Source organism: Sinohyriopsis cumingii, chromosome 13 (assembly GCF_028554795.1).
Source record: "Sinohyriopsis cumingii isolate HCF-2022 chromosome 13, ASM2855479v2, whole genome shotgun sequence".
NCBI lineage: Eukaryota > Metazoa > Mollusca > Bivalvia > Unionida > Unionidae > Sinohyriopsis > Sinohyriopsis cumingii.
The window spans coordinates 2430661-2453358 of record NC_142973.1 but is presented as its reverse complement, the minus strand read 5'-3'; the positions used below and the strand labels follow the sequence as shown (position 1 = coordinate 2453358).

At 35.9% G+C, this 22698-nt stretch overlaps 1 protein-coding gene across 1 annotated transcript; it reads right to left on the bottom strand.

The window, feature by feature from the left end:
- Positions 1 to 291: 291 nt before the first annotated feature.
- Positions 292 to 22269, bottom strand: LOC149784850 (uncharacterized). Its single transcript, XM_089978418.1, has 11 exons — positions 21924 to 22269; positions 20311 to 20420; positions 11845 to 11979; positions 9643 to 9861; positions 9081 to 9187; positions 8008 to 8115; positions 6334 to 6477; positions 5639 to 5774; positions 4819 to 4955; positions 3743 to 3845; positions 292 to 3438 (listed from the first exon to the last, which is right to left on the bottom strand). Exons 1-11 carry the CDS (start codon positions 22121 to 22123, stop codon positions 1706 to 1708), a joined length of 3132 nt encoding a protein of 1043 aa, XP_089834544.1. The 5' UTR covers positions 22124 to 22269; the 3' UTR covers positions 292 to 1705.
- Between the last annotated feature and the right edge of the window lie 429 nt (positions 22270 to 22698).

Below are 22698 nucleotides of genomic sequence, written 5' to 3'. Positions count from 1 at the left end.
CATAACAGTCATTATGACCAGTACGTCATGGGTTGATAGAGTGAGCATATGCAGCGATTACTGAATTAGTGATTGTAATTAAATGCCAGAAAACCTCAAACCGAGTTGACATAGATGAACACGTGCGATTTTGTTTATATCTGCCTTACTCTAAGTTGAGAACTCCAAGCTCTGTTCGAGTATATTTTTAAAAAAATTATGTTTAAGAAAACCAAGCAAACCCGTTTTAAGATATTTAGTATTTTGGGCTCAAACATTTCCACCGTACTTCTGGAAACACTTACACACAGATAACTATATATGATCCCTTTATTCAGTTCAGCATACCAGCAAATATGAGTTGTTGAAACGCACACGCGAACACACAGACAAAATGTAACTAGTGACAAATGTTGTTGAAATATGTATGCATATTTTCTGAACCATATATAAATTTTAAAGTTGCTGATACGCCATTGAATACGCTGAGGATAGTCACTTCCGATGTACGAATAAGGATGACGTCACAAAATTGGCACCTTTCACCCCAGCTAAACCAGTCCAGTCATGTACAACTATACAACTTCTCTCGAATTATATCAATCTGTTTTAATTGGTTTAGATGCTGATGTAGTATTGTGGTGCAAGAAGCAGATAAACTGGTGGTTTGTCGTTGGTGTGTGGGGTGGGTGGGTGGATGATGGTTGGGGGAATCACCAGCGTTGGTTGAGCGACTGCTTCCCTTTCATATGTTGAAATCAGTATTTAATAAAATAATAAGTACGTGACTCCAGCTCTTACTCAGAAATATTCCGACCAGTCAAAAGGCTCCACTTATCAAAAGTCTGGGTTAACATTTATTCAAAATTTTGAGTAACGTTGCATGACAGAGAGGTCGAGGATCGAATTCGAACCATAGTTGACACTTCGTTTTGTAGAATGTTTACCTTACATGTAGAAAATTGAAGCAAATCCCCAACATTCAAGTTAAGGATTACTCATTCAAAATATTGGTACATCACTTCTGGAAATATACATCTAAAGACATTTATTTTGAAAGTTTACATGACTTGAAATAACGTACATACTCGCTTATAAGACGAGTCTAACTGCGAACTGCAGAGACCTAGATCTGCCGGTACATTATGCGCCTGCAATTTGGCTCCCTGCAGTTTGTTAGGAATAATCAGAGAACAAACAACATATACCTAATTGTTTCTTTAGAGATACCTACCAGCATAACTTGAGGCATTTCTTAATAATTTCTTTATTTTAATCTGTATAGGTACATAAACAAGTATTCTGAGTTTGATAAACTGCGGCAAATATCTGGGATAAAATGAATCCAGACTCTCAGATAGAAATTAGAACTAGGATTAAGATACTGAAATTCAGTTGTACAAAACTTCAACTTGGAGATGTCAAAGTCTATAAATTTCGGACACCTCGGTACTAGAATGAAGAGGATTATCGTGTTTAGTTGCACGTAACGCTTGCAGTTGTACAAAATGACGAATCTTATGTTGATCCTAGACTAATGCTGTAACAGCCATTGCTTTGAATGATTTGATATGGTTCACTGGTCTCTCATGAAGTCTCCTTCCTTGGTGAGAGGAGTATGGTACCTTAACGTGTCCCTTTCGCACTTCTCTTCGTTATCAATATATTGTCTCTTCGGAACTAAATAAGTTAATGAAAACTACTCTGCGAGGCTGATACTGAGGTACTACATCAATGCTTCCCACCATGTAGCAGTTGTAGTCTGGGGTCCAGTCCAGCCGCCCCAGAAATCTGGTACTGGGGCAATTGTAGCATGTCCACTCCATGTGCTAGGCCTTGGCCCTGGTTCCATAGGTGATGGTGGTATTACAGGGGCCCATGAATTTACCTGGACTTGCCTAATGACTGGTGGAGGGTTCGGTCTCTGAGGAGGAGGTCGAGGTGGCATCATGACATTTGGAGGTTGAAGTGGTGGTCCTTGAGAATGGAAAGCTTGTTGAGGTTGACTTTGCGGTTGTGATGCAGTTTGTCCTTTAAAGTGGGGTGGTTGAACTTGGCTAGGACTGGGTTGGCCTTGTGTTACCGATGGAAGACTCTGAACAGGGGATGGAGGTTGTCTTTGTGGAGGAGGTGGTGGTTGTCTTTGTGGAGGAGGTGGTGGTTGTCTTTGTGGAGGTGGCGGTGGTTGCCTCTGTGGAGGTGGCGGTGGTTGCCTTTGTAGAGGAGGTGGTGGCTGTCTTTGTGGTGGTGGCTGTTGTTGTTGTGATGAATGATGTGCGGGTGGTTGTTGAGGTTGTGGATGTTGAGGTTGTGGATATTGAGGCGATGGTTGTGGTGGTGTTTGTTGAAATGATGGTGAATGCTGTGGTGGCGGTTGAGGTTGTCGAATGGGAGGCTGTTGAGGAGACGATGTATGAGAATGAACAGTTTGGTGGGATGAAGCTGGTTGAGGTATATTCTGATTTCTTATTATCATATTTTGTTGTGGAGGAAGAGGTTGTGAGTGTGGACCCCCTTGTTGCATGTGAGGCTGTCTTACAGTAGGTTCTCTGACTTCAGTTCGAGGTTCAGACTGAGATGTTTGCTGAGATTGTGACTCTTGAGGTGGTGGATGTTGTCCAGAAGAGGACGGGTGATGCTGCTGTATTGGGAATTCGGGTTGGGATGAAGTTTGGGTTTGAGACTGCGGCAGAGCTACAGATGCCACTGGTTCTGAGGATGTAGATGTTTCTGGAGCTATTTGAATAGCCTCTTCAGGGGACAGATGGGAACCATGGTCCCTAGTCGGAGGAACTTGACGCCCCTTTAGAGCTGCACCTGGGGGATCTTGACCTGGTCTTAGTCTTATTCGTCGCCTAGCACCTGGGTGCCTTTGTGGACCAGCTCGTGGTCCGCCAGGCATTCGCATTCGTTGTTCTACTTGAACTCCATTTTTGCCTTTGGGCCAGTCTCCAATGATATTTGCCTTCGGTGTCAACTCCAACGTTTCAGCCGGAGCTGGACCTTCTGGAGATGGTTTTAGACTTGGCTTGCCAGTAGTTGGTTCAACTGTAACAGTTATGTGTAAATTTGTTGTAGTCACTGGTAATGGGGTGGTGGTTGTTGTAGTTGTGACAGTGGTTGGCGTGGTCGTTGGAGCAAGAGTTGTGGTAGTAATGTATGGACTGGTCGTAGTTGTGGTTCGTTCTGTTGTGGTAGTTGGAACAAATGTAGTTGTTTTTGCTGTGGTGGTAGTTACCGGTTTCCTCGTTGTGATAAAAGGCAATGTGATTAGTTTAGGCGTTACTGTAGCCTCCATTATCTTAGTTGTTAGTGGTTTCCTTGCTCCATCGGAAATAATTTGCTGTGCCAGTTTTATTCTCTCTAGAACAGGAAATCTTTCTCTTGTGTTGAATGGAGGTGTCAGGATCATCGATCTTGATAGAGTTTCAGGTCGGAATATTGGCTGCTTTGTTGCAACTAGAGTAAAAATATAAAAGAAGTTCAAGATAAAATGAGAGAGAGAGAGAGAGAGAGAGAGAGAGAGGGAGACGGATTTTCACAGTGTCTTTCTATGTGTGAATAATAATATATGTTTTAAAAGTAATGAGTCCATTAAAAATATTTCTCTATTTATACGACCTGTCTTGCAAGAACAACTAGTGAAAATTGCCTAGATTATCAGATTCTGTGATCTGATATTGTAATTTCATTTGCATTCTGAAGAAAGCTCCGAATTAAAGGATAAAAAAATAAATAAAAGAAGTAAAACACACTAACTCACCTGTAGGACATAGAGCTGTGATATTAGGTTCATCAGAAGGGGCGTTATTGATTCCCGCTTTTCCATTTCCCCAAGTGAACATTCTACTTGGTTCCACAAGGCTCTAAAGAAAAAACGACCAGTGCTCATTTTCTTTGTATCTATTCGTTGAATCTCGAATGCTCGTAAAACTAAAATGTCAAACACTAAAATAAACATTACTTTAAAAAATGCAAGTACTACGCACATAGATCTTGTATCACCTTTATGTCAAAAGTTTCCATGCAGTAAAGTAATTCGCCTGAATACTGCAAGATTTAATTTCTCCTACAGTACATTTTCATGAAAACCAGTTTCTCCTATAGTACATTTTCTTGAGAACCAGCTGTCTCGAGCAAAGCGGCTCTAAACAATTCGCTAAGGTACTGGACTTCCCGATTATGTAGCAAATGTAGGCACAAAAACAATGTGAGTCTCCGTCGAACTTAAAGCATAGATAAATTTGTTCGTGCCAGTAAAAATAAAAAAAATAAAAAACCTTGAAAAATACCTTGAAAAAAAACTTGAAAAAAACCTAACTAAACCAAACAAAGCAGACAACAACAAACAATATTGCTCAAACAATGATTTCATTATGAAATATCATAGAGAAAGAACATTGAAAATTCTTGAACAGGACATAGAAAGAATGATTTTTCTGTGAATACCATCCATGGTACCATTAGTTTTCGCTCGTAAGTAAGAAGAAAAAGAGTTTTACCGTCTTGATTGATAAACGTTTTACAGGTAAATGGAATACCTGAATTAAAATCATTTGTCCTGTTCTATTATGACAGAAATTTATAGTTCAGAATCCTGTGAAATTATTATGCAACCTCGGAGAATATGCACCTGCTTTTACCTACAAGTAACTACAGGTAACTGTTCTTGCACTGATAACGACATGCTTCGCCTATGTGAAATGTCTGCAAGTCTTATGAGTCTGTAAGAAAGATTTGACACGAAAAGAGTTCGAACGGCAAAGACTCAAAAGGTATTTAAAAGTAACTGACAATAATAATAATAATAATAATAATAATAATAATAATATAACATACAAACATATCATAGTTTCCTGAGCTGTTGAAGCGGATGACTTGGATGGGCTGAAATTCGCCATTGTCGTTCATATCGAGTATAAAAACTTTACCCGCTCGGTCTCTGTTGATGTTGATCGCTATGTAACCGGAAGCTCCTATAAAATTCATCGAAAAAGGACAATATCAGTTGTGTTTAGACTGAAGATGCAGTGGTTAGGACTAAACAAATTTAACTCGAAAGAAAAACAAAAACAACACAAAAAGACAACAAACAATTGGAACAACAGGGAGCCTTATTTTTCATTTTGCGCTTCTAAAATCTCTGGCTAGATTCTCAACGATTCCAATATTCCACATTTTATAAGTAATCTCAGAATATTTGTGTACCGAGTATTATTTAAAACAAAATCGTTGATATGACAATAATTATAAATATGTAGAGATATAGTTTACTTGCAATATAGTATTTTATTATAGGTGATCTCTCTCTCTCTCTCTCTCTCTCTCTCTCTCCAAGCAATCCAGATAGAAACTTATGCCGTGCCAGATTCTGGCCTGCTGGCCATATTTTGGACAACTTTTCTCTAAAAGCTACTCCCTTGAGAAAACTTTATCTGTAAAAATTGTCATTTTTCAGTAGAAACAACATTAACTCAGTACAAGCAGACACGATATCCCTGCTGCCATGCGTGTTTTGGTACGAAAGTCGAGGTTTACCAATAATTAGGAAGTAGAAATTAGTTTCTCATGACCAATATGTTGCATACACACTCAAAATAACAGAACATCAGATGACACAAAATATAACTTCTAAAGGGCAATACTAATGATATCTTGCCTGTTGCATAGAAGTCCTTTGCTGCCTCTGACATTTTGGCGCCATCTCTGTAATTCTCCATTTTGTTAGTAAGCGTCCCTGCTAGCACTGCCCAAACCAAAATTGTGTCGTAGAGGAAAAGAGCATTAGGATCGGGCTGCATAAAAAAGAAAACACCATTAGTGATAAAAATATTTAAATTTGTATTTTAAAAGAGCGAGCAGATTATACTGTATAATTTCTTTGTGGATCTAACAGTAATGCCAATCTTTCGATTTTTTGTAATGAAGTCAAAAACAAAGCTGCCTTTGCCAGTATTAACTTAAATTTCTTTTGTTGTTCATTTTTTCCCCCGGCATTTCTGCAAGAATATCTCCAATTTTTAGAGAGAAAACCGAAGACAAAGAAAGAAACAGTAAAGAATGACAGACTGAGGGAAAGTGGTTGGAACAGTACTAGACGGAAGAAAAAAAACGACGTACATGCCTGTCCAGATATGGTTCTCTTAATGGTGTTATGTCAAGGAATTAAATCAGAATTCAACCCCTGCTAAAAAATCATGCGCAAGTGCAATCTTGCATGCAATATTGTTGCAATGAATCGCTCTTTGAGATAACTTCCTGAATATTTGCAAAAGTAAAAGTGCTGAAGCGGAATCGATTATTATGGCGTTCGATGCGTACAAGTTGAAAGGACGTTGTCTCCTGTAATGTTACCTGAGTGCCTTTCGGTACTTCCACTCCTGCTACATCCTTATTACCCATGATCCTCCCTGTCACCTGCAGGAATTCTTTATAACGGTTTTTAGGCATTTTGGTTACAGGCTCATCTCTGTCTTCGTTCAAGGGATCCACTATTATCTGTAACAGAAGACGGTGACACAGTGTTAATTCCAAATAATCTATTTACTGGTTTTTAGTCGCAATTTTCTTCGCCGCTTTTAATTTGGTTAACGCGTGTCTTTGAGAACCGATGGTGGTGGTAATTGTCTGGAACCCCTGACTGCATGATACATAATATTTATGCGTACACTTACTCCAGTAAAGGGGAAACTTTATTTTCTTACCGTGACCGCAGGTGATGCACGCGGTTTATGTAGCTTATACTTTTTTATCAACGTGCTATCGACAGAGTAAAATGCCTCAATCTACATCCGCTTCTCCACTCTCTTCTATAGGAACGACTACACATCTTCCGTTAGTTGCAATTTTTCAAGGGTGTGTTTTGCATCCATTGTGCTCTTTTGGATCACAATTAGCTAAATTGTCTGTTGGAAACGCATGGATATGTTCAAACTACACGATATGCAATCAGACATTTATTTGCATATTGCAGTCAGTACGCGTGTGTGCGTGCATGTCCGCGTGCTTATGTGTGATTTGGACTTTTAACGTAGCTTTAACAAGTTTTCAGTCCTGTTTAAAATAGGAGGTATGGGACAGGTAAGAAGATTATAGAAGGGTATAGAGGTTTTAACTTTAAAAGAGATGGTCCTAATGGGGCTTGGTGAAGGTGTTTTTATTACAAAAGTTTTAAATTCTATTTCATAACCCTTTTTTAGATCCTACCCTGTGTGCACGGGATGTTAGTTTTGTTTAAAATAGGAGAGATGGGGAGGGTAGGAAGTTTAAGTTACTTCCTTTACGTCAGTTTGTTTACGTTATGAATACACAAAAACGACCCAGTCAACCTATGAAGAAACCTTTCAGGATTTATTGAAGTAAGGTTGGTTAATATGCAGTAAAAGAAAAACAAAAAATCCACAAACACCCCCCCCCCCCATGTATGCCTATCTATCGTGTATGGTAAAAGTTTTATACTGTTGAATGCTTATACACGAAATAGAGGCAAAATAACTGAAGGACTGTTAGAACTGTTACGTAATGAAGACAGAACTGACTTGGCTGTGGAAGCAATCACTTTATGTGGGTGGACTGAACTACCTTAGGCATATGACTGTATAAGGAAATCCACCGATGCCGATTATACAGAACTTGACTCATTATCCATCTGTTTGTCTGTCTGTGAAAAGAATAACATCGATAGGCTCGTCGCACTCGTGTATCTCCATGCTGCAATACAGTTTATGAAGCTAGTAACGCATAATAACGAAACAACACGTACTCATAATAGTGTGTGAATTATCTGTTCGTTTTTTTTCTTTTCTTTTTACATTTGAAAGTTTTCGTTTCAGTAATTTGTATTGCCTATAGCTGCGAACAGCGGCGAAGCGGTACAATATATATATATATATATATATATATATATATATATATATATATATATATATATATATATATATATATAATGTTAAATCCGATCTCAAAATCAGGAAGGTGTAATCCAGTTTGATTTCAGGTGTTTAAGAACATATATATTGGTTTACTTACATGTAATACAGATTCAAAAGCTTGTTTGGCCTCTTTGTCGAAGTTGTCTGACCTCTGCCAACCGTATGATGAAAGGACTGCCTGGTTTAGCTGATCCTCTGTGTAGATCTAGGAGTAATTAAACCAAGTTTTGTTTATTTATATATAATTCTGTTCATACAAAAGAGTCTTGCTCGAAGACATTTTTTTAAAGTGTTAAAAGATCAAAATGTAACCAAATTGCATTTTCATGTATAAAAGTAAAAAATTACAGCAAAATTATTTTACTTTTAGTTTAATTTTCTTTAATCTTTTCATACTCGTAATATCTGTTTGTTACAAGTTTTAATTCGGTATTATAGTGCTGTAGCCAAGCAGCGATACACAGATTAAATGCTGCTTGTCACAGACCGATAGCTCGTATATCCAAGCTTCAGTCAACACTCAACGAATTTGTGATCGATTATATCCTTGGCTCTGTAATTGTTTGTAAAGATGTAAATATATTTATATTTTAATTGCTGTTTGCATTCTCCGATGTTCATACTTCCTAATATCCTTATCTGTATCAAACATTTTTGCATTAAAATTTGCTATCACGTCAAGAAATATTCGCAGATGAGCTTAGAAAACTGAATCACATAAAATATATATTTTTCGGAAGGTATGACCGTTGTTGAGTAATAGGACAGAAAGTTAGTTTGGGCCTTTAAAAGGCTACACAAATTACGTAATCATACATAAGCAATTAACTAAAAAACATTAAGTGAACAGAGTTTTGAAAGAAGTGGATTGTAGTGTTGCGAATCCGATAAAATCTCGTGATCAATACCCAGTTTGTGTTTATCGATCGATGATCGACTGAATCGATTAATTTGTGTGGATGATATTTTGCCAAAACGGATACTGTTTTCAACTAGTCTTAAGTCCAAGAATAGCCACATAGCTGAATTTTAATTTAAAAAATCGATCACAGCAATAATAATTGATTAATTGGTGATTTAAGTGAAATGTCAGATGCTCGACCAAATCAATTAATCGGAAGAGCCCTATAACAGAATGAAAAGCAATACTATGCACTGAAATATACGTACCTGTCTATCAAGGCAAATGAATACGTACTCTCCGTTTGTCATATCGAATTTACTGGCAATTAACATGTACCGTCTCATGTCTGCCCATGGCACAGCCAAAACGATCACTGTAAACAAAATTGTCTCATACACTTTGCCTGTAATCAATCCTACTAATTACTTTTTATTGCTTTTGAGAATTAATAATAATAATAATGTTTAGAACGCGTGCAATAAAAAAATAATGAAACGTCTACAAAAAAATTATATCAATATTTACCGTATGAACAATTCGCCTAACACCTCTTTGAAAAATGTACGATATTCAACGGACAACTGATTTTATTGCAACGGTTCATTTTCTTTTAGAATGAATCTCTCTGAAAATTTCGTTGATGTCGATGTTGAGGTATACGTTAAATTATGTACGATATGAAATATTTCATATGTGCTCCTTATGCCATATAGAGCGGACTCTGAATTACCTTTTTATAATTCTCTCAACCCATGTTCTACAAATAATATAAAATACTCACCAGAATATTTTGTAAAAATGTTATTTAAGTCACATAAATATGCTCACCTCTGGAATAAAGCTTGATTTGACTCAAGATCTGTTTTATTTCTTCATCTGTTGTTGTTAAAGGATTAAGAGCATGGGAACTAAGAAGTGAAATGTCTGCCATACGAGCAACAGCCTCCACCGCTTCACCCATAGCCTCGTTTGAATTGCCGTCCTTGACATACAGAAGCGTGAACTTTCTCCAGCTCATGAGGTAGAATAAATACTGCAGGACTGACGCTGAAATTTAAAGAACTTTAATAGAGAGAATGACATGAAACTGATGAATACCCGAATTCCACCTTTCTACCGCCAGCTGTCATTCAATTTTCGTTTATTAAAAATTTCAGTAGTCACTAGCCAAAATGTTCCCGGTCAGTCTGTGATCAATTCGTAGCAACACATCGTGATCTTAAGCTGTGTGGTTATATATTCCGAGACGGTGGAAGGAATAACTGAATCTTCCTCGGTGACGGAATGTGGTCCGGTCGAGAGTTATATTCCTACGCCGTAACAAACGAGTTCTTTCCCCTGACTTGGAACAAAGCACTTGTGTGGTTTTGTATTTATTACATATGCATTGTTCATTCACAGATCATTTTCAAATGTTTAAAAATTGTAATTAAGGCATTGGGAGTTTTGTGAAAGATGATGTACAACCAACCCACAAAAAAGTATATTTCGTAGTGCTTTGCTCCTTAGGTTTGGATATTAAAAAGTCGACGGGATATATGAAATCTTTTAAACTGCAATCACAGGCAAGTGGATTTTTCATATTTTTCAAATTAAACATATGTTTTGGGCATGCACGTGAACCTTTTTCTTTCATCCTACTTACGGAATACACACAACACTTTCAAGCAAATTTCAGACCAAATGTATTATACTGACAGTAATTAACTACATTGAATTATACAGGAAGCTCATTAATTTCAGTAAATTAACTACATTGAATTATATAGGAAGCTCATTAATTTCAGTAATTAACTACATTGAATTATACAGGAAGCTCATTAATTTACAGTAATTAACTACATTGAATTATACAGGAAGCTCATTAATTTACAGTAATTAAATACATTGAATTATACAGAAAGCTCATTAATTTACAGTACTTTCAAATTTTATTTTATATTTTCATCACAACGCATTATTGATGCGTTTAACCCAAATGTGATAATCTACCCATTTTTAATTTTAGAAAAAGATTCAATATTCAAAACCTTTTAATTGGTAATCTTGGCCAAAGGCCCATAATACAACTAAATATCGTATGTATTTTCTTGAGTACGCTGCAGATGGAATATAAAAAAATGCAACTTCGTGAATAACAAAATGACTTTGTCTTGACATAAAGCCATAAACATTATCTAGAGATTGATTATTATACCAAGATTTGTCTTTTGATAACATTTACAAATTACAAATACATGATGGTCATCTTCTACAAATGTCACATTACTACGACAACAAAAATTACACAAACAATATGAAGTAGCAGCAACATCATGTCTAACAATCTCTGTAAAAAAATGTATGACTAGAACATCTAAATTTCGAAAGAACTTTACGGGCACGAATAGGTAAATAGAAAGATACTTCTCAACGTTTAGTGTTTTATAATTTTGACATAATGAGGACTGTGTGATTTTATCATGCCAGTTTTGACTAGTACAATCTTTCAATCTGCAAGAGACTGCTGTTACAAATACAATAACAATTCCAACATCTTGGGATATCCATACAAAGCCAAAACCATAGGTAAATAATAAATGCCTCACACGTGATGATTTTGTACCTTTTTATATTTTTTTTTTTTTCGTGTTTAGAAGTGGTACGGTTACAAAAATGGGAGGGTGTGCGAGTAAATTGACTCTATTTCTCGGCGGTAGGTACTGGGAAATGCACATAAATTCCTAGTCCATACTTACATTACTCCATCGAAAGATCCAGCGTCGAATTCGGACATTTGTATCCAGCATGACAAATTCTTAAAATTAAAAACGTGTGCTGACATTATTTACATTACATGCAATAGTTTAAAATGTATAGCAATTAATAATTCAATATATTTGATAAACTGACTTTGTTGAATATTTAAAGTTGTAAAAGACGTTCCAGGCTGGGTGTACGGTACACGATACAGAAATTTTATTTGAGCACCTGCATCGAACTCCAGATCAGCTATAAAATATTAAATTATATATTATAAAATTTACTTACTCATCTCATTCACTGGAGGCTGCATCCTGATTAATGTAGGGTGAGCTGTTTTGTCATCAAACTGCCTGCCAGGGGCTATCCATGCCATCACAGGCAGGTTATGAAAGGAAGCGAGTTCTGATACACTTCTCAGGGCTACAAGATAAATATTTGATTAAAAAAATTGTCATTATCTTATAGCCTTTTTTCTTGGTAACCAATGCTCATTAATTCTCATTTTGTTATTTTGAGATATTCCATCAGGCCTATGTCTATAACGCAAATGACACGATCCATATATTTCACAATGATTGAAGTGTTATTTTAGATCTTTCCTCCAAGAAGAAACAGTAGTAAGAAATAGAAGAGTGTTGGGCAGTGTACAATTTTTTTTATTTTGACATTCTGTGTTAGCATACGAAAACATTAAAACTAAAACTTTATAGAAGGGCCAGCACGAATCGTGGATGCTTCGAAATCAAAATGATCAAAAATCACTAGGCCCATTCTATTTAATGTATCTGCATTCTTGTTAACTGTCGTCTCAATTTATTTTAAGCAACATACCATTATGGATATGTCAGTAATGTAAGGGAAAACATACAGATATTGTACAACGACATAATTGTTTTTTTACAGATCTTTCTTAGATGTTCTTCGATGTATAGATATAGAGATTTTGCAGAAGTGTTTTCCCAAAACTTTCATTTGACACGTAATAATTTAAACTTAACAACAGACATAATACAGTTAATATTTACTCAGTTGTAAAATATGAAATATGCAACTGAGTAAAGTTGATCAAGGAACAGGAGAAACGAAACACTAAATACCAGTGATTCACTGATATAATTTCCTGTGTTTATTAACGGTGACTTTTATTACAACGGAGATTTTAAATTTAATGCTGGATCAGAAGACACGTTTATGGGGGTAGGAAATGCAACATTCTCGATATTTTAATTACCAAAGTCGTCACCAAAACCTATTCTAGGTGATATGTATTTCAGCTTAAAACCACCACAAAAACATCATTACAGCACCTTCTCCTCGCATTAATATAAATCCGTGACCGTGTTTTTTTATTGTGTTGATCACAGGTTCAGAATAGGTCCATCCTACCTCATGCGTAACCTTTGCCTTTACTCATGGACTTTTCTGACCGAGAGCAAAGTGCACACAAAGTGGCACAAAACGGCAGATATCCATCCTCACTTGAACATTCAAGCGGCTCGATTTCCATCACCACTAGAACATTCAAACGGCCCTATCATCGCTAGAACATTCAAACGGCCCGATTTCCATCATCACTAGAACATTCAACCGGCCCGATTTCTATCATCACGAGAACATTCAAACGACCCGATTTCCATCATCACTAGAACATTCAAACGGCCCGATTTCCATCATCACTAGACCATTCAAACGGCACGATTTCCATCATCACTAGAATATTCTTTCACAATAATCAAGATGAACATTCATTGTAACATATTTACTTACTAAAGCGAGCAGTGGTTGAAGTTAAGTGTCCTGCAAGCAGATATTTTTGAACTTATTTACTTCTTTGGTCCGATTTCGAGACGAAAAAGACGTTGTAGTAATTATTAATTCCTCATTTTTGTTCTGAAAAACAAATCAGTTCTAGATCATTGTTGAATGGAAGATTGCTTCATCATATTTTGTCTCTTTCGAATGGATGACTGCTTCATCATATTTTGTCTCTTCCGAATGGATGACTGCTTCATCATATTTTGTCTCTTTCAAATGGATGACTGTTTCATCATATTTTGTCTCTTTCGAATGGATGACTGCTTCATCATATTTTGTCTCTTTCGAATGGATGACTGCTTCATCATATTTTGTCTCTTTCGATTAATGTTATGGATATGGGCGTATTTTACTTTCTTACCTGTTCGCATTTGTGTCGTTGCCATAGCTATATGAAGTACACAGTTCGGACACTGAGTATTGCCATTATCATGTCCATTTTAACCACTGCTCTTCGAAAGCTAAGATTTGTTAAAATGTCATTTAAAGTTCATTCTGAAATATTTTAGTTGAAATCTTTCTGCGCTCTATCAAAAGGTAAGGAAATTTTTAATTGGCGTTTCGTTCTGAAAATTGCTTCAGTATTCACAATACGCCATTTTCACCTCGACAATCATTTTTATTTCGGAAATGTGAGACAGAGAATTCTTTATTGTGCTTCATTATAGATTAGGAAAACTCCACCCTTGGTAATGAATTTTGCGTCTGGACAACATGGTGTCTGACGCGAAGTTCTGACTCTCAGATAGAAATGTCCTATCCTACACTGGTGCGTATGAAGGATTTTATTAGTTCATGCACGGCTACATCGACACAATATTGACACAAGTGTTATGTCTATCTATATTTTTTGTAACTTCTTGGTACATGATTCTATCTAATATTTATAATTTACGTTCATGGCTGTAAATCTTTAATTAGATTTTGCCTACCTGACCCGAGTCTGTTAATAGCAAACATTATATAGGATCTATAAATATATGTTTTCGTATCTGTTGACAGTTATTAATAATAATCTTAATAACAAGACTTAATGACTCATTTGGATTAACTTCTCATAGTTGATGGGGTTTCGACGCTTCTAGAAGAAATCAGTAACTTCCAATTGGTTGGGCTAGGTCACATGTATAGGCAAATTCGAGGCAAAAATGAGTAGTAATATCTGTCACTTACAGTGTATTGTGAAATTTAGTTGCAATAGATGTATATAAGAAGAAAAAAATGAGGAATCAGATTCATTCCGAATTTGGAGTCCTCTTCAATTTTCCTGTTGTTGTTGTTGTTATTAGTCTGGAAACATATTATTCCAGATGGAAAAATGGTTGTTTGGACTGTTCAGTGGAAATAGAAAATGCTCATTATTTGGTATATCATTTTGGAACTGTTGTGAATTATTCGAAGAAGTTCTGGACAACGCCATCTTGACAACGTCACGATTTTTGGCGGTCCAGTACATTTCCAGTTTTGAAATTTATACAGAACTTTTCATTCATTTCGGACTGTCATAGAACTTTATCATGATTATTTTGGATTTACATCATAATACTGTAGGTTCCTCTCACATTTTTATTTAGGACCTTCTTGCGCAACCTATTTAAGAATCAATGCTGCCATTTTTCAAAATAAACTTCTCGTAGCGTAATACATTTGTTTAGCTCAGGGATTCGACTTTTTATTCATATAAAAAGTGTGACTTACTACCATAAGCTTTAGGAATGCTAGACCATTTTCCTACTATAACAACCGGCATGGTCTTGATTGCGCTCGCTATATATGCAAGTGAATGGAATACTACCCACTCCTTGGTCAACCGAAAATGACACTGTTAACCTGAATTTCAGTCGAATAGTTAAGGGGCAGTATTACATTCAGCACGTTGTACTGACATGCACGAAGTGTAGTTTGAAATAATAGTGCTGATTCTTAAATAGGTCTCGCAAGAAGGCAATCTGATTAAAATCATATCTCTACTGTCTTACGTGAATATCTGGCAGCAACCCCATAGGGGTTATATTCTGGTGATCTTTGAATTAGCCAAAAGAAATGCAGTTTTCAAAAATCTAAAAGTTCATCTTACCGTTCCACACAGATTGAGACATACTGTTAGACTGCCAAACGCGATTATAAAAGACTTCATCTGATGGGCTGACAAAATTAGCAGTTGTAATAATAACAGGTCACCAGAGCATGACCCCTATGCGGTCGCTGTCAGATCTTGACACAGAACAGCGGAGATCTGATTTGAATCAGATTGCAACAAAAAAAAAAAAAAAAGGGAGATAAGTGACCCATCCCCACCCCCGTTGTTATTTTTGGATGTATAGTATATGTGGAAATGTAAAGTGTCCGAAACGATACGAAATATACGATTCCCCTATTCTGTCAGCAACTCTTGCAGTAATAAAAGTTGAAAGGGGGAGATACGTAGCGCAAAGCGAGTAAAATTCTAACATGTCTTATACAGGAAATTCCAATAGTTGTACCTTTTGCATTAAAACGTATCACAGTCTCCTTTCCGTTAATTAGTACCATTCTGCACGATTTTTATTTAGAAAAGAGATTAACTGGAGATTAATGAATGCGCGTGCGTACATGGTTGTGCCTAGACAATGACTGAAATTGCTTCAACATCATATATTTGAGAAAATTCGACACTGTTTGCCGACTTTCAAGATTTAACAAGTACTGGGACTAAAGTTGAGGTTAGCATCGGGTAGTCTAGGATTCCAACTTTGACCGAGCGGTAAGTTCAGAACAGAACAACCCCAAACATATGCATTATAGTGAATATATTTAACATCTGGATAATTGTCTTTACTTATGCCATTATGTTTATATTACCATGGCACATTAAAATTAACCATTTCATCGCTTGATATCATCTTCTTGATTTCAGTGCTGAATTTTATAATAGAGGTTGTACTAAACTTACCTTTCTGTTAATGGGGAATCTCAAGACTATTCAAATGATAACGCCAACTTCCGGCCACTGAGGACATTGTTGCATCCATGGTTATGCAATTTCATGTCTGCATTCACTTTGATCACTTATGTTAACAAACATATAAATCATACACTCTCAGATTTGTCTCCGGTCGTAAAATATAAAAAAAAAATTCACACATTTCAACCGAGCTCGTTCGCTTAATGACATATTGGAGAAATTCGACTTTTGTTGTCCGGTTCATGCGAACAGACGGCAGTATGAAAGGTGGTGTAGGGTAACGTTCGGGTCATCTTGGAACGAAACGGTATTTTCAGAACAAAACCGAACTCTCTCTTCAGCACTAAGGACCGGCAGGTGATATAAAAAGAATCACTGGAATATTTTCTCGTAACATAGTACTGATATGTAAATAATAAATATCGTCTCGCAAAGAGACACAATTCGGCTTTGCTTTGAACCTTCCGTTTTGTCAATGGCGAAATCCACAAGGATCTGAACGCTACCTTCGACTTCTGTTCATCTGAAATGTCTGATCGAATTAAACATGACAGCAATTGTCGATTTTCTCTAAATGTAATAAAGTAAACAAGCTCTGTTGAAATTTCTGGAAAACTTGGCTGTTCTTGATAACATCCGGCTTAAGATTTACATTAGGTGACGAAAATAAGACCAGCTTGTGGAGTTGGAAGTACCGAGGGATGAGGAATCTTGTATTCCCTTGTGTTATATTGTCACATGTTTTGACACCCCTCACCATCCCCTCTATTCCTTGACCTAAAGTCTTAATTTCATTTGTAACAAGCCTTTGTGGGCGGTATCTCTCAGTAATCCGATTAAAAAGCTCCATGTGTAGTAAACGACATTATGGCAGTTGCTGTACTATTTCATACAATTTTTTTCTGATCAATGACACAAGGCCCGAATATGTTCCGATTAAGTTATTTGGTGTTCACCACATCAGAGACAATCGTATAATTACGTCATCATCATAACCATGGAGAATAAATATGTATTACTCGTCAGAATTTGCTTTTCTATTTAAGTCATAAACAAGTAAGATATAGCAAGGGAAAAAGGATTTAGCTATTCAAGAAGTTGTATACAATAGAAATTAAAATCTTCTTGGAGTGGTATCTCGCATAGTTCATCTTTCATTTACAATCGTCAGCTCCAGAAAATCAAGGTTGGAATTTCTCAGAACAAAGCTTATCATTCTGTTGTTTCCCACATGTGTTTCTGAAGTGAGACACAATGCAAATTGGTCACAAAAGTGTGAGTTGAAAACTATATAATTTTTTGCCTAATCACGGAGTCACACGTATGTCTGTCTAATGCAATGCACATAAGAAACAACTGTAGTAACAGTTAGGTAATGCCGCAAGTGGAGTAAACAAGATGAAAAATAAACTGTCTGAATTAATTTCGTGACTTTTATGAGAAACAGCCATAAGAATTACACGCCGCACTACAAATGAATCAGGTATAACTTTCCTCATATGCTTTTTTGTGGTTCCAATAAAACAAATCCTTGTTCATATAGTTTTAAATATGAGCGATAAAAACAACAATAACTAAAGGTATACATACCAATTGATTCTGTATGGAAACGAACAGAACAAGCAAACACGGAAAATCGATGTATCAGTCATTCAAGTTACAGTTTAAAATTGCGCACTAACAAGTTTTACAGTTTGAAGTTTTATTTTCAACATTGTCACGAGCACACAAAAAATGTTGGAATAGAATATGTCTTAACACTATTTCACATGAAATTCTAATATGCGGATGTCGTCTGACAATTATCTGTCACGGAGAGACCAGAAAAAAAAAGACATGACCACGATAATATTTGCATTCCAGAGTAATTCACTTTCTGAAATGAGTTACACGTGGAAAGTCTTAATTGAAGAAAGAATTGTCCCTTTGGTACTTACAAGTATGGCTGAAGATGTTAAGGATGAATATTGCTTCATTTTATTGTGTTAGACTTTGTATATTGCGAGGTATACAGTCTTCAATGTGTAGTGAGGTATGCAGTCTTCTTTGTGTTGTGAGGTATACAGTCTTATGTGAGTTGTGAGGTATACAGTCTTCTATATGTTGTGAGGTATGCAGTCTTCTGTGCGTTATGAGGTATGCAGTCTTCTATGTATTGTAAAATATACAATCTTCTTTGTGTTGTGAGGTATAGTCTTATGTGTGTTGTGAGGTATACAGTCTTCTGTATGTTGTGAGGTATGCAGTATTCTGTGTGTTGTGAGGTATGCAGTCTTCTATGTATTGTAAAATATACAATCTTCTTTGTGTTGTGAGGTATGCAGTCTTATGTTTATTGTGAGGTATACAGTCTTCTGTGTGTTGTGAGGTATGCAGTCTGTGTATTATGAGATATAGTCTTCTTTGTGTTGTGAGGTATACAGTATTCTGTGTGATGTGATGTATACATTATTATGTGTTTTGTGAGGTATACATTCTTCTGTGTGTTTTGAGGTATACAGTCTTCTGTGTTGTGAGGTATACAGTCTTCTGTGTATTGCGAGATATAGTCTTATGTGTATTGTGAGGTATAGTCTTCTTGCATTGTGAGGTGTTCAGTATTCTATGTATTGTGAGGCATAGTCCTCAGTGTATTGTGAGGTATGCAGTCTTCTGTTTATTGTGCGGCATAGTATTGTGTGTATTGTGAGGTGTAGTCTTCTGTGTATTGTGAGGTATGCAGTCTTCTACGTCAGTTAGACAGTTTTCTATGTAATATTAATAACACCCCTACATTGTAATCAGTACATTCCTAATTATTAAATTGTTAGCTAATTAGCGTCTGTACTCGCTTATTAGTTGAGTCCAACTGTAAACAACACAGACCCTAGTCTGCCGTAGCATAACACGCCTGCAGATCAGGATCTATGTTGTTTGTTCTATTAATTACTCCTAACAAACTACACTATGCAGGCAGATCTGGGTATGTGCAGTTTGTAGTTGGACTCGACTTATAAGCGAGCATGTACGGTACTACTTTTGACATGAACTATTAATTGCTGTCATTCAACGTTACTTTGCTAGTTAGTGGTTTTACGGCTGTATAGTCGTGCCATCGGTTTTCTCTCTCATCTCCATATTTTTATCTCACGGTTTAAATTCTTAGACTCCTAAGGGCTGATTATAAGCGTTTAATTGCATGCACATTTTAATTAATGCATATAAGTTTAATTGTGCAATGTCAAATACGATATGTCCTGTTGAAAAAATAGTGTGTGAGTCTGAGAATATCATTGATTTAGTTTGCGTCATCAGTTAGAATTATTTTAAAATAAATTGACTTCATGAAGCTTTTGCATAAATATTTGTTTCTAGACTTATAAAAAATGTTTACTAATATAGTTTTTATGTTTCATTTGTTACGAGTCATTCTGTCATGTGACTTTTTCACGCGTACATAATTAAACTATAGTTCTGCATTTTAAGTTATAGAAATTTTTATTTTAAAATCAGTATATTTCAAACACTTTAATTTAATATCAATGTTCTGTTTGTTTTGTGTTTATTTTTTCATACAGAATTACAATTTCATGAGAAAACTCATCGGTATTAAGTACTGGGTTTTACTTGTAACGTAAAAAATAACATAGCATTAAATGAATATTGCACTGACCACAATTTTCTTTATCTGAAATTTCACGTTGCATGTTAGTCCCAACCCCCCTATTTATGCCACCTGCATCTTTTCTAGTAATATTATTCGAAATTTTTGCCATGTTTTTTTTTTTAACTTCTTCCAGTGACATGGACCAGGTCATAATTTTCTTTTAAAATACTAACACTATCTGATGATTATAAAAATCTGTATCACATTGCACATTAAACCCTCCCAGTGTAGAAGCAACACAGCAGTAATTTCAATGTACATTATAGCATTTAGCCGCTGCAAATGATTGAGAATAATAGAATTGGCGATGACTGAAAAAACGGGGAAAATTCAATGTTTTTATTACCGTCTGCACAAGGTGGTCCAATAATTACATCCGGGTCATATGTGCTTCTCGCCAACATGAATGCCGCAATGGCCGACCGTGAATTACAGTTGGTGTCGAAATGTTTCAATCTGAAAAGAAACGGTGTTCTGATAACAGGAGGGAAATAATAAGTTTGAAAATGAAGTGGGAGACAGGATAAAAAACAGAATAAAGAAATATTATTAGTACTAAAATCGTGATGTTATGAAGTTTAATCATGTGTGGCTGATTTTGCTCCGCTTGATGGGAACATCTGGAATAAAAGACTAATAAATATCCAAAGAAAGGAATTTAAATTTAAAAACCTTTACTATTTTTTACACTACTGGGATAAATCCTGAAAAGCTGTATTACGTTTGAGAAATATACGATATAAAAAAACTATACACTTCGTGATTATAAAAGAACACCATATTTATGCAACTTGGAACAAAATTAGGTGGGTCAGTGGTCTAACATTTGTATTGTTATTAGTTTCGTGATCTGAATATTCGCGTGTATACATGTAGCTTATAGCAATTGTCACAACGTATTTGAATATTCAAATAGGCCGGCATCGGTACTAAATGTCATGCGAGAAGGTTCGATATTTGCCTGGCTTTTAAAATAAAACCCACAAGAGCAAGGTATGCTGTTTGGACATGCATTTGAAATGTCAGAATAATGAGTCCTTTGCTTGTTGTGGTAACTACAGTTTCTGGTCAAATAACTCTCACGAAATACACATTGAACTTTCATTACATTTCCTCTCTCCCCATTTTTTCAAAAACACCAAATACCTATTTGAGGGCGATGGTTTGAGCAGTAAATATTGATAATAGACGACGCTCCATCAACATATTATGTCCTTTGGTTCCCAGCAATATTAGAACTTCCAGTACAAGAATAATGTAGATATAATCCTATCTTCTTGCGTTTACTCTTTAAGAGTAGGGTATAAATATGTAGACGCTTCAGTTTGTGGCTTAACAACGGTTGTGTCATTAGTGTGTGCATGTTGTTTCTAACAACGTTTCAGACGATAAAATGTCTCAAGTGGGCGTGTGTGTGTGTGTGTGTGTGTGTGTGACAAAGACTAGCTAACTGTCCTTAGTGGATAGTATCCTATTGGTAAACATCACCACTTTATCAATGTTAGTAACATAAGACAGTCTGTATAAACAAAACAAAGTTAATTTTCTGCTGAAATATAACAAAAGTGTGTTTCTGGGTGGATGCGTTTTCATCCGACCTCACTTCCACGCACGTTTTGAAGTTGTCTTTCTTCTGGTAATAGAACGTACAGTAAAACAAGTTCCATAGAACATGCTTTAACATATCCAAGATAAGGAACACCTGGTAATAAGGGACAACATTTATTGACTTTTCCTCATATGTATACCCATATATTTCACCCCTAAATAAAGTACGCCTGTCTATTAAGGTCAGCAGAATGTGAGTCCTTTATAGACAAGCAATATACAATTAAGTTTGTATGTAGATATAGAAGACTAGTTATACCTAGGAATGGCGTCATTTTGAAAGTCATTAAGTAAAAGGTATACATTATTTTTCAATCTAATTTCGAAAGACTTTTTCTTGATCTCACTCACCTTATAAACTGGTTCTTGAGAAGGGCCTTGTTACTTCTGATAGACTGGACTCCGAACTTTGCTCCGGTTGCACTACTTTCAGCGTTGATAGGGTATTGTGCAGAATTAGTTGGCGAAATCCACGCTATTCTCATTTCGCCACAATATATTAATGCAATCAAATACAGGAATAAAAATAAAATTGCTAGAGTGCGCTTCATTTTGCCTCGAGTCTTTTAAACTGTTGCTCTTTTTAGTTATTTGTAATATATTTTTTTGAAGTTTCCATAGTTTGTCCTTTATTCCTTAATGAAGTAGCTTAATTACGTTTTATCTAGTGGACAGGCAGGCCTGATGTACATTATTAAATAACAGCTTCTTGCATGGATTACCTTGAGGCCCCATTACGGGGAAATGTGCATTATTTCAGGTGTCACTAATACTTTAATATGTTCAGATACATATTCATAAACGAAATCCAAGCATTCATTAATTTCCTTGCCAAATTAAATCAAGTTTATGAACGTTTTTGCTAATTCTGTTGTAAAAAATTCCAATGCTTTTTTTATTATTCAGAACGTATCCAACTGAAAATAGTGCCCCCTAATTATGTCATACACAGTCACGAATTATCCATTAGTGTGCAATTGTTGTCACTGTTTTAAATGAATCTTAATAACGAGTATGTATGTATGTATGTATGTATGTATGTATGTATGTATGTATACAGGGGGTTTAAGGGCACATCAGTACAAGACTGGGAATACATTGCCGAGTACAAATTAGTAACATTGGT

Coding starts and splice junctions, on each gene's coding strand:
- LOC149784850 (XM_089978418.1), bottom strand. CDS start 22,123: ATGAAGCGCACTCTAGCAATTTTATTTTTATTCCTGTATTTGATTGCA. Junction 11,980..20,310: donor TGGACCACCTTGTGCAGACG/GTAATAAAAACA, acceptor TTTATCTTGTAG/CCCTGAGAAGTGTATCAGAA. Junction 5,775..6,333: donor AAGTACCGAAAGGCACTCAG/GTAACATTACAG, acceptor TTTTTTATGCAG/CCCGATCCTAATGCTCTTTT.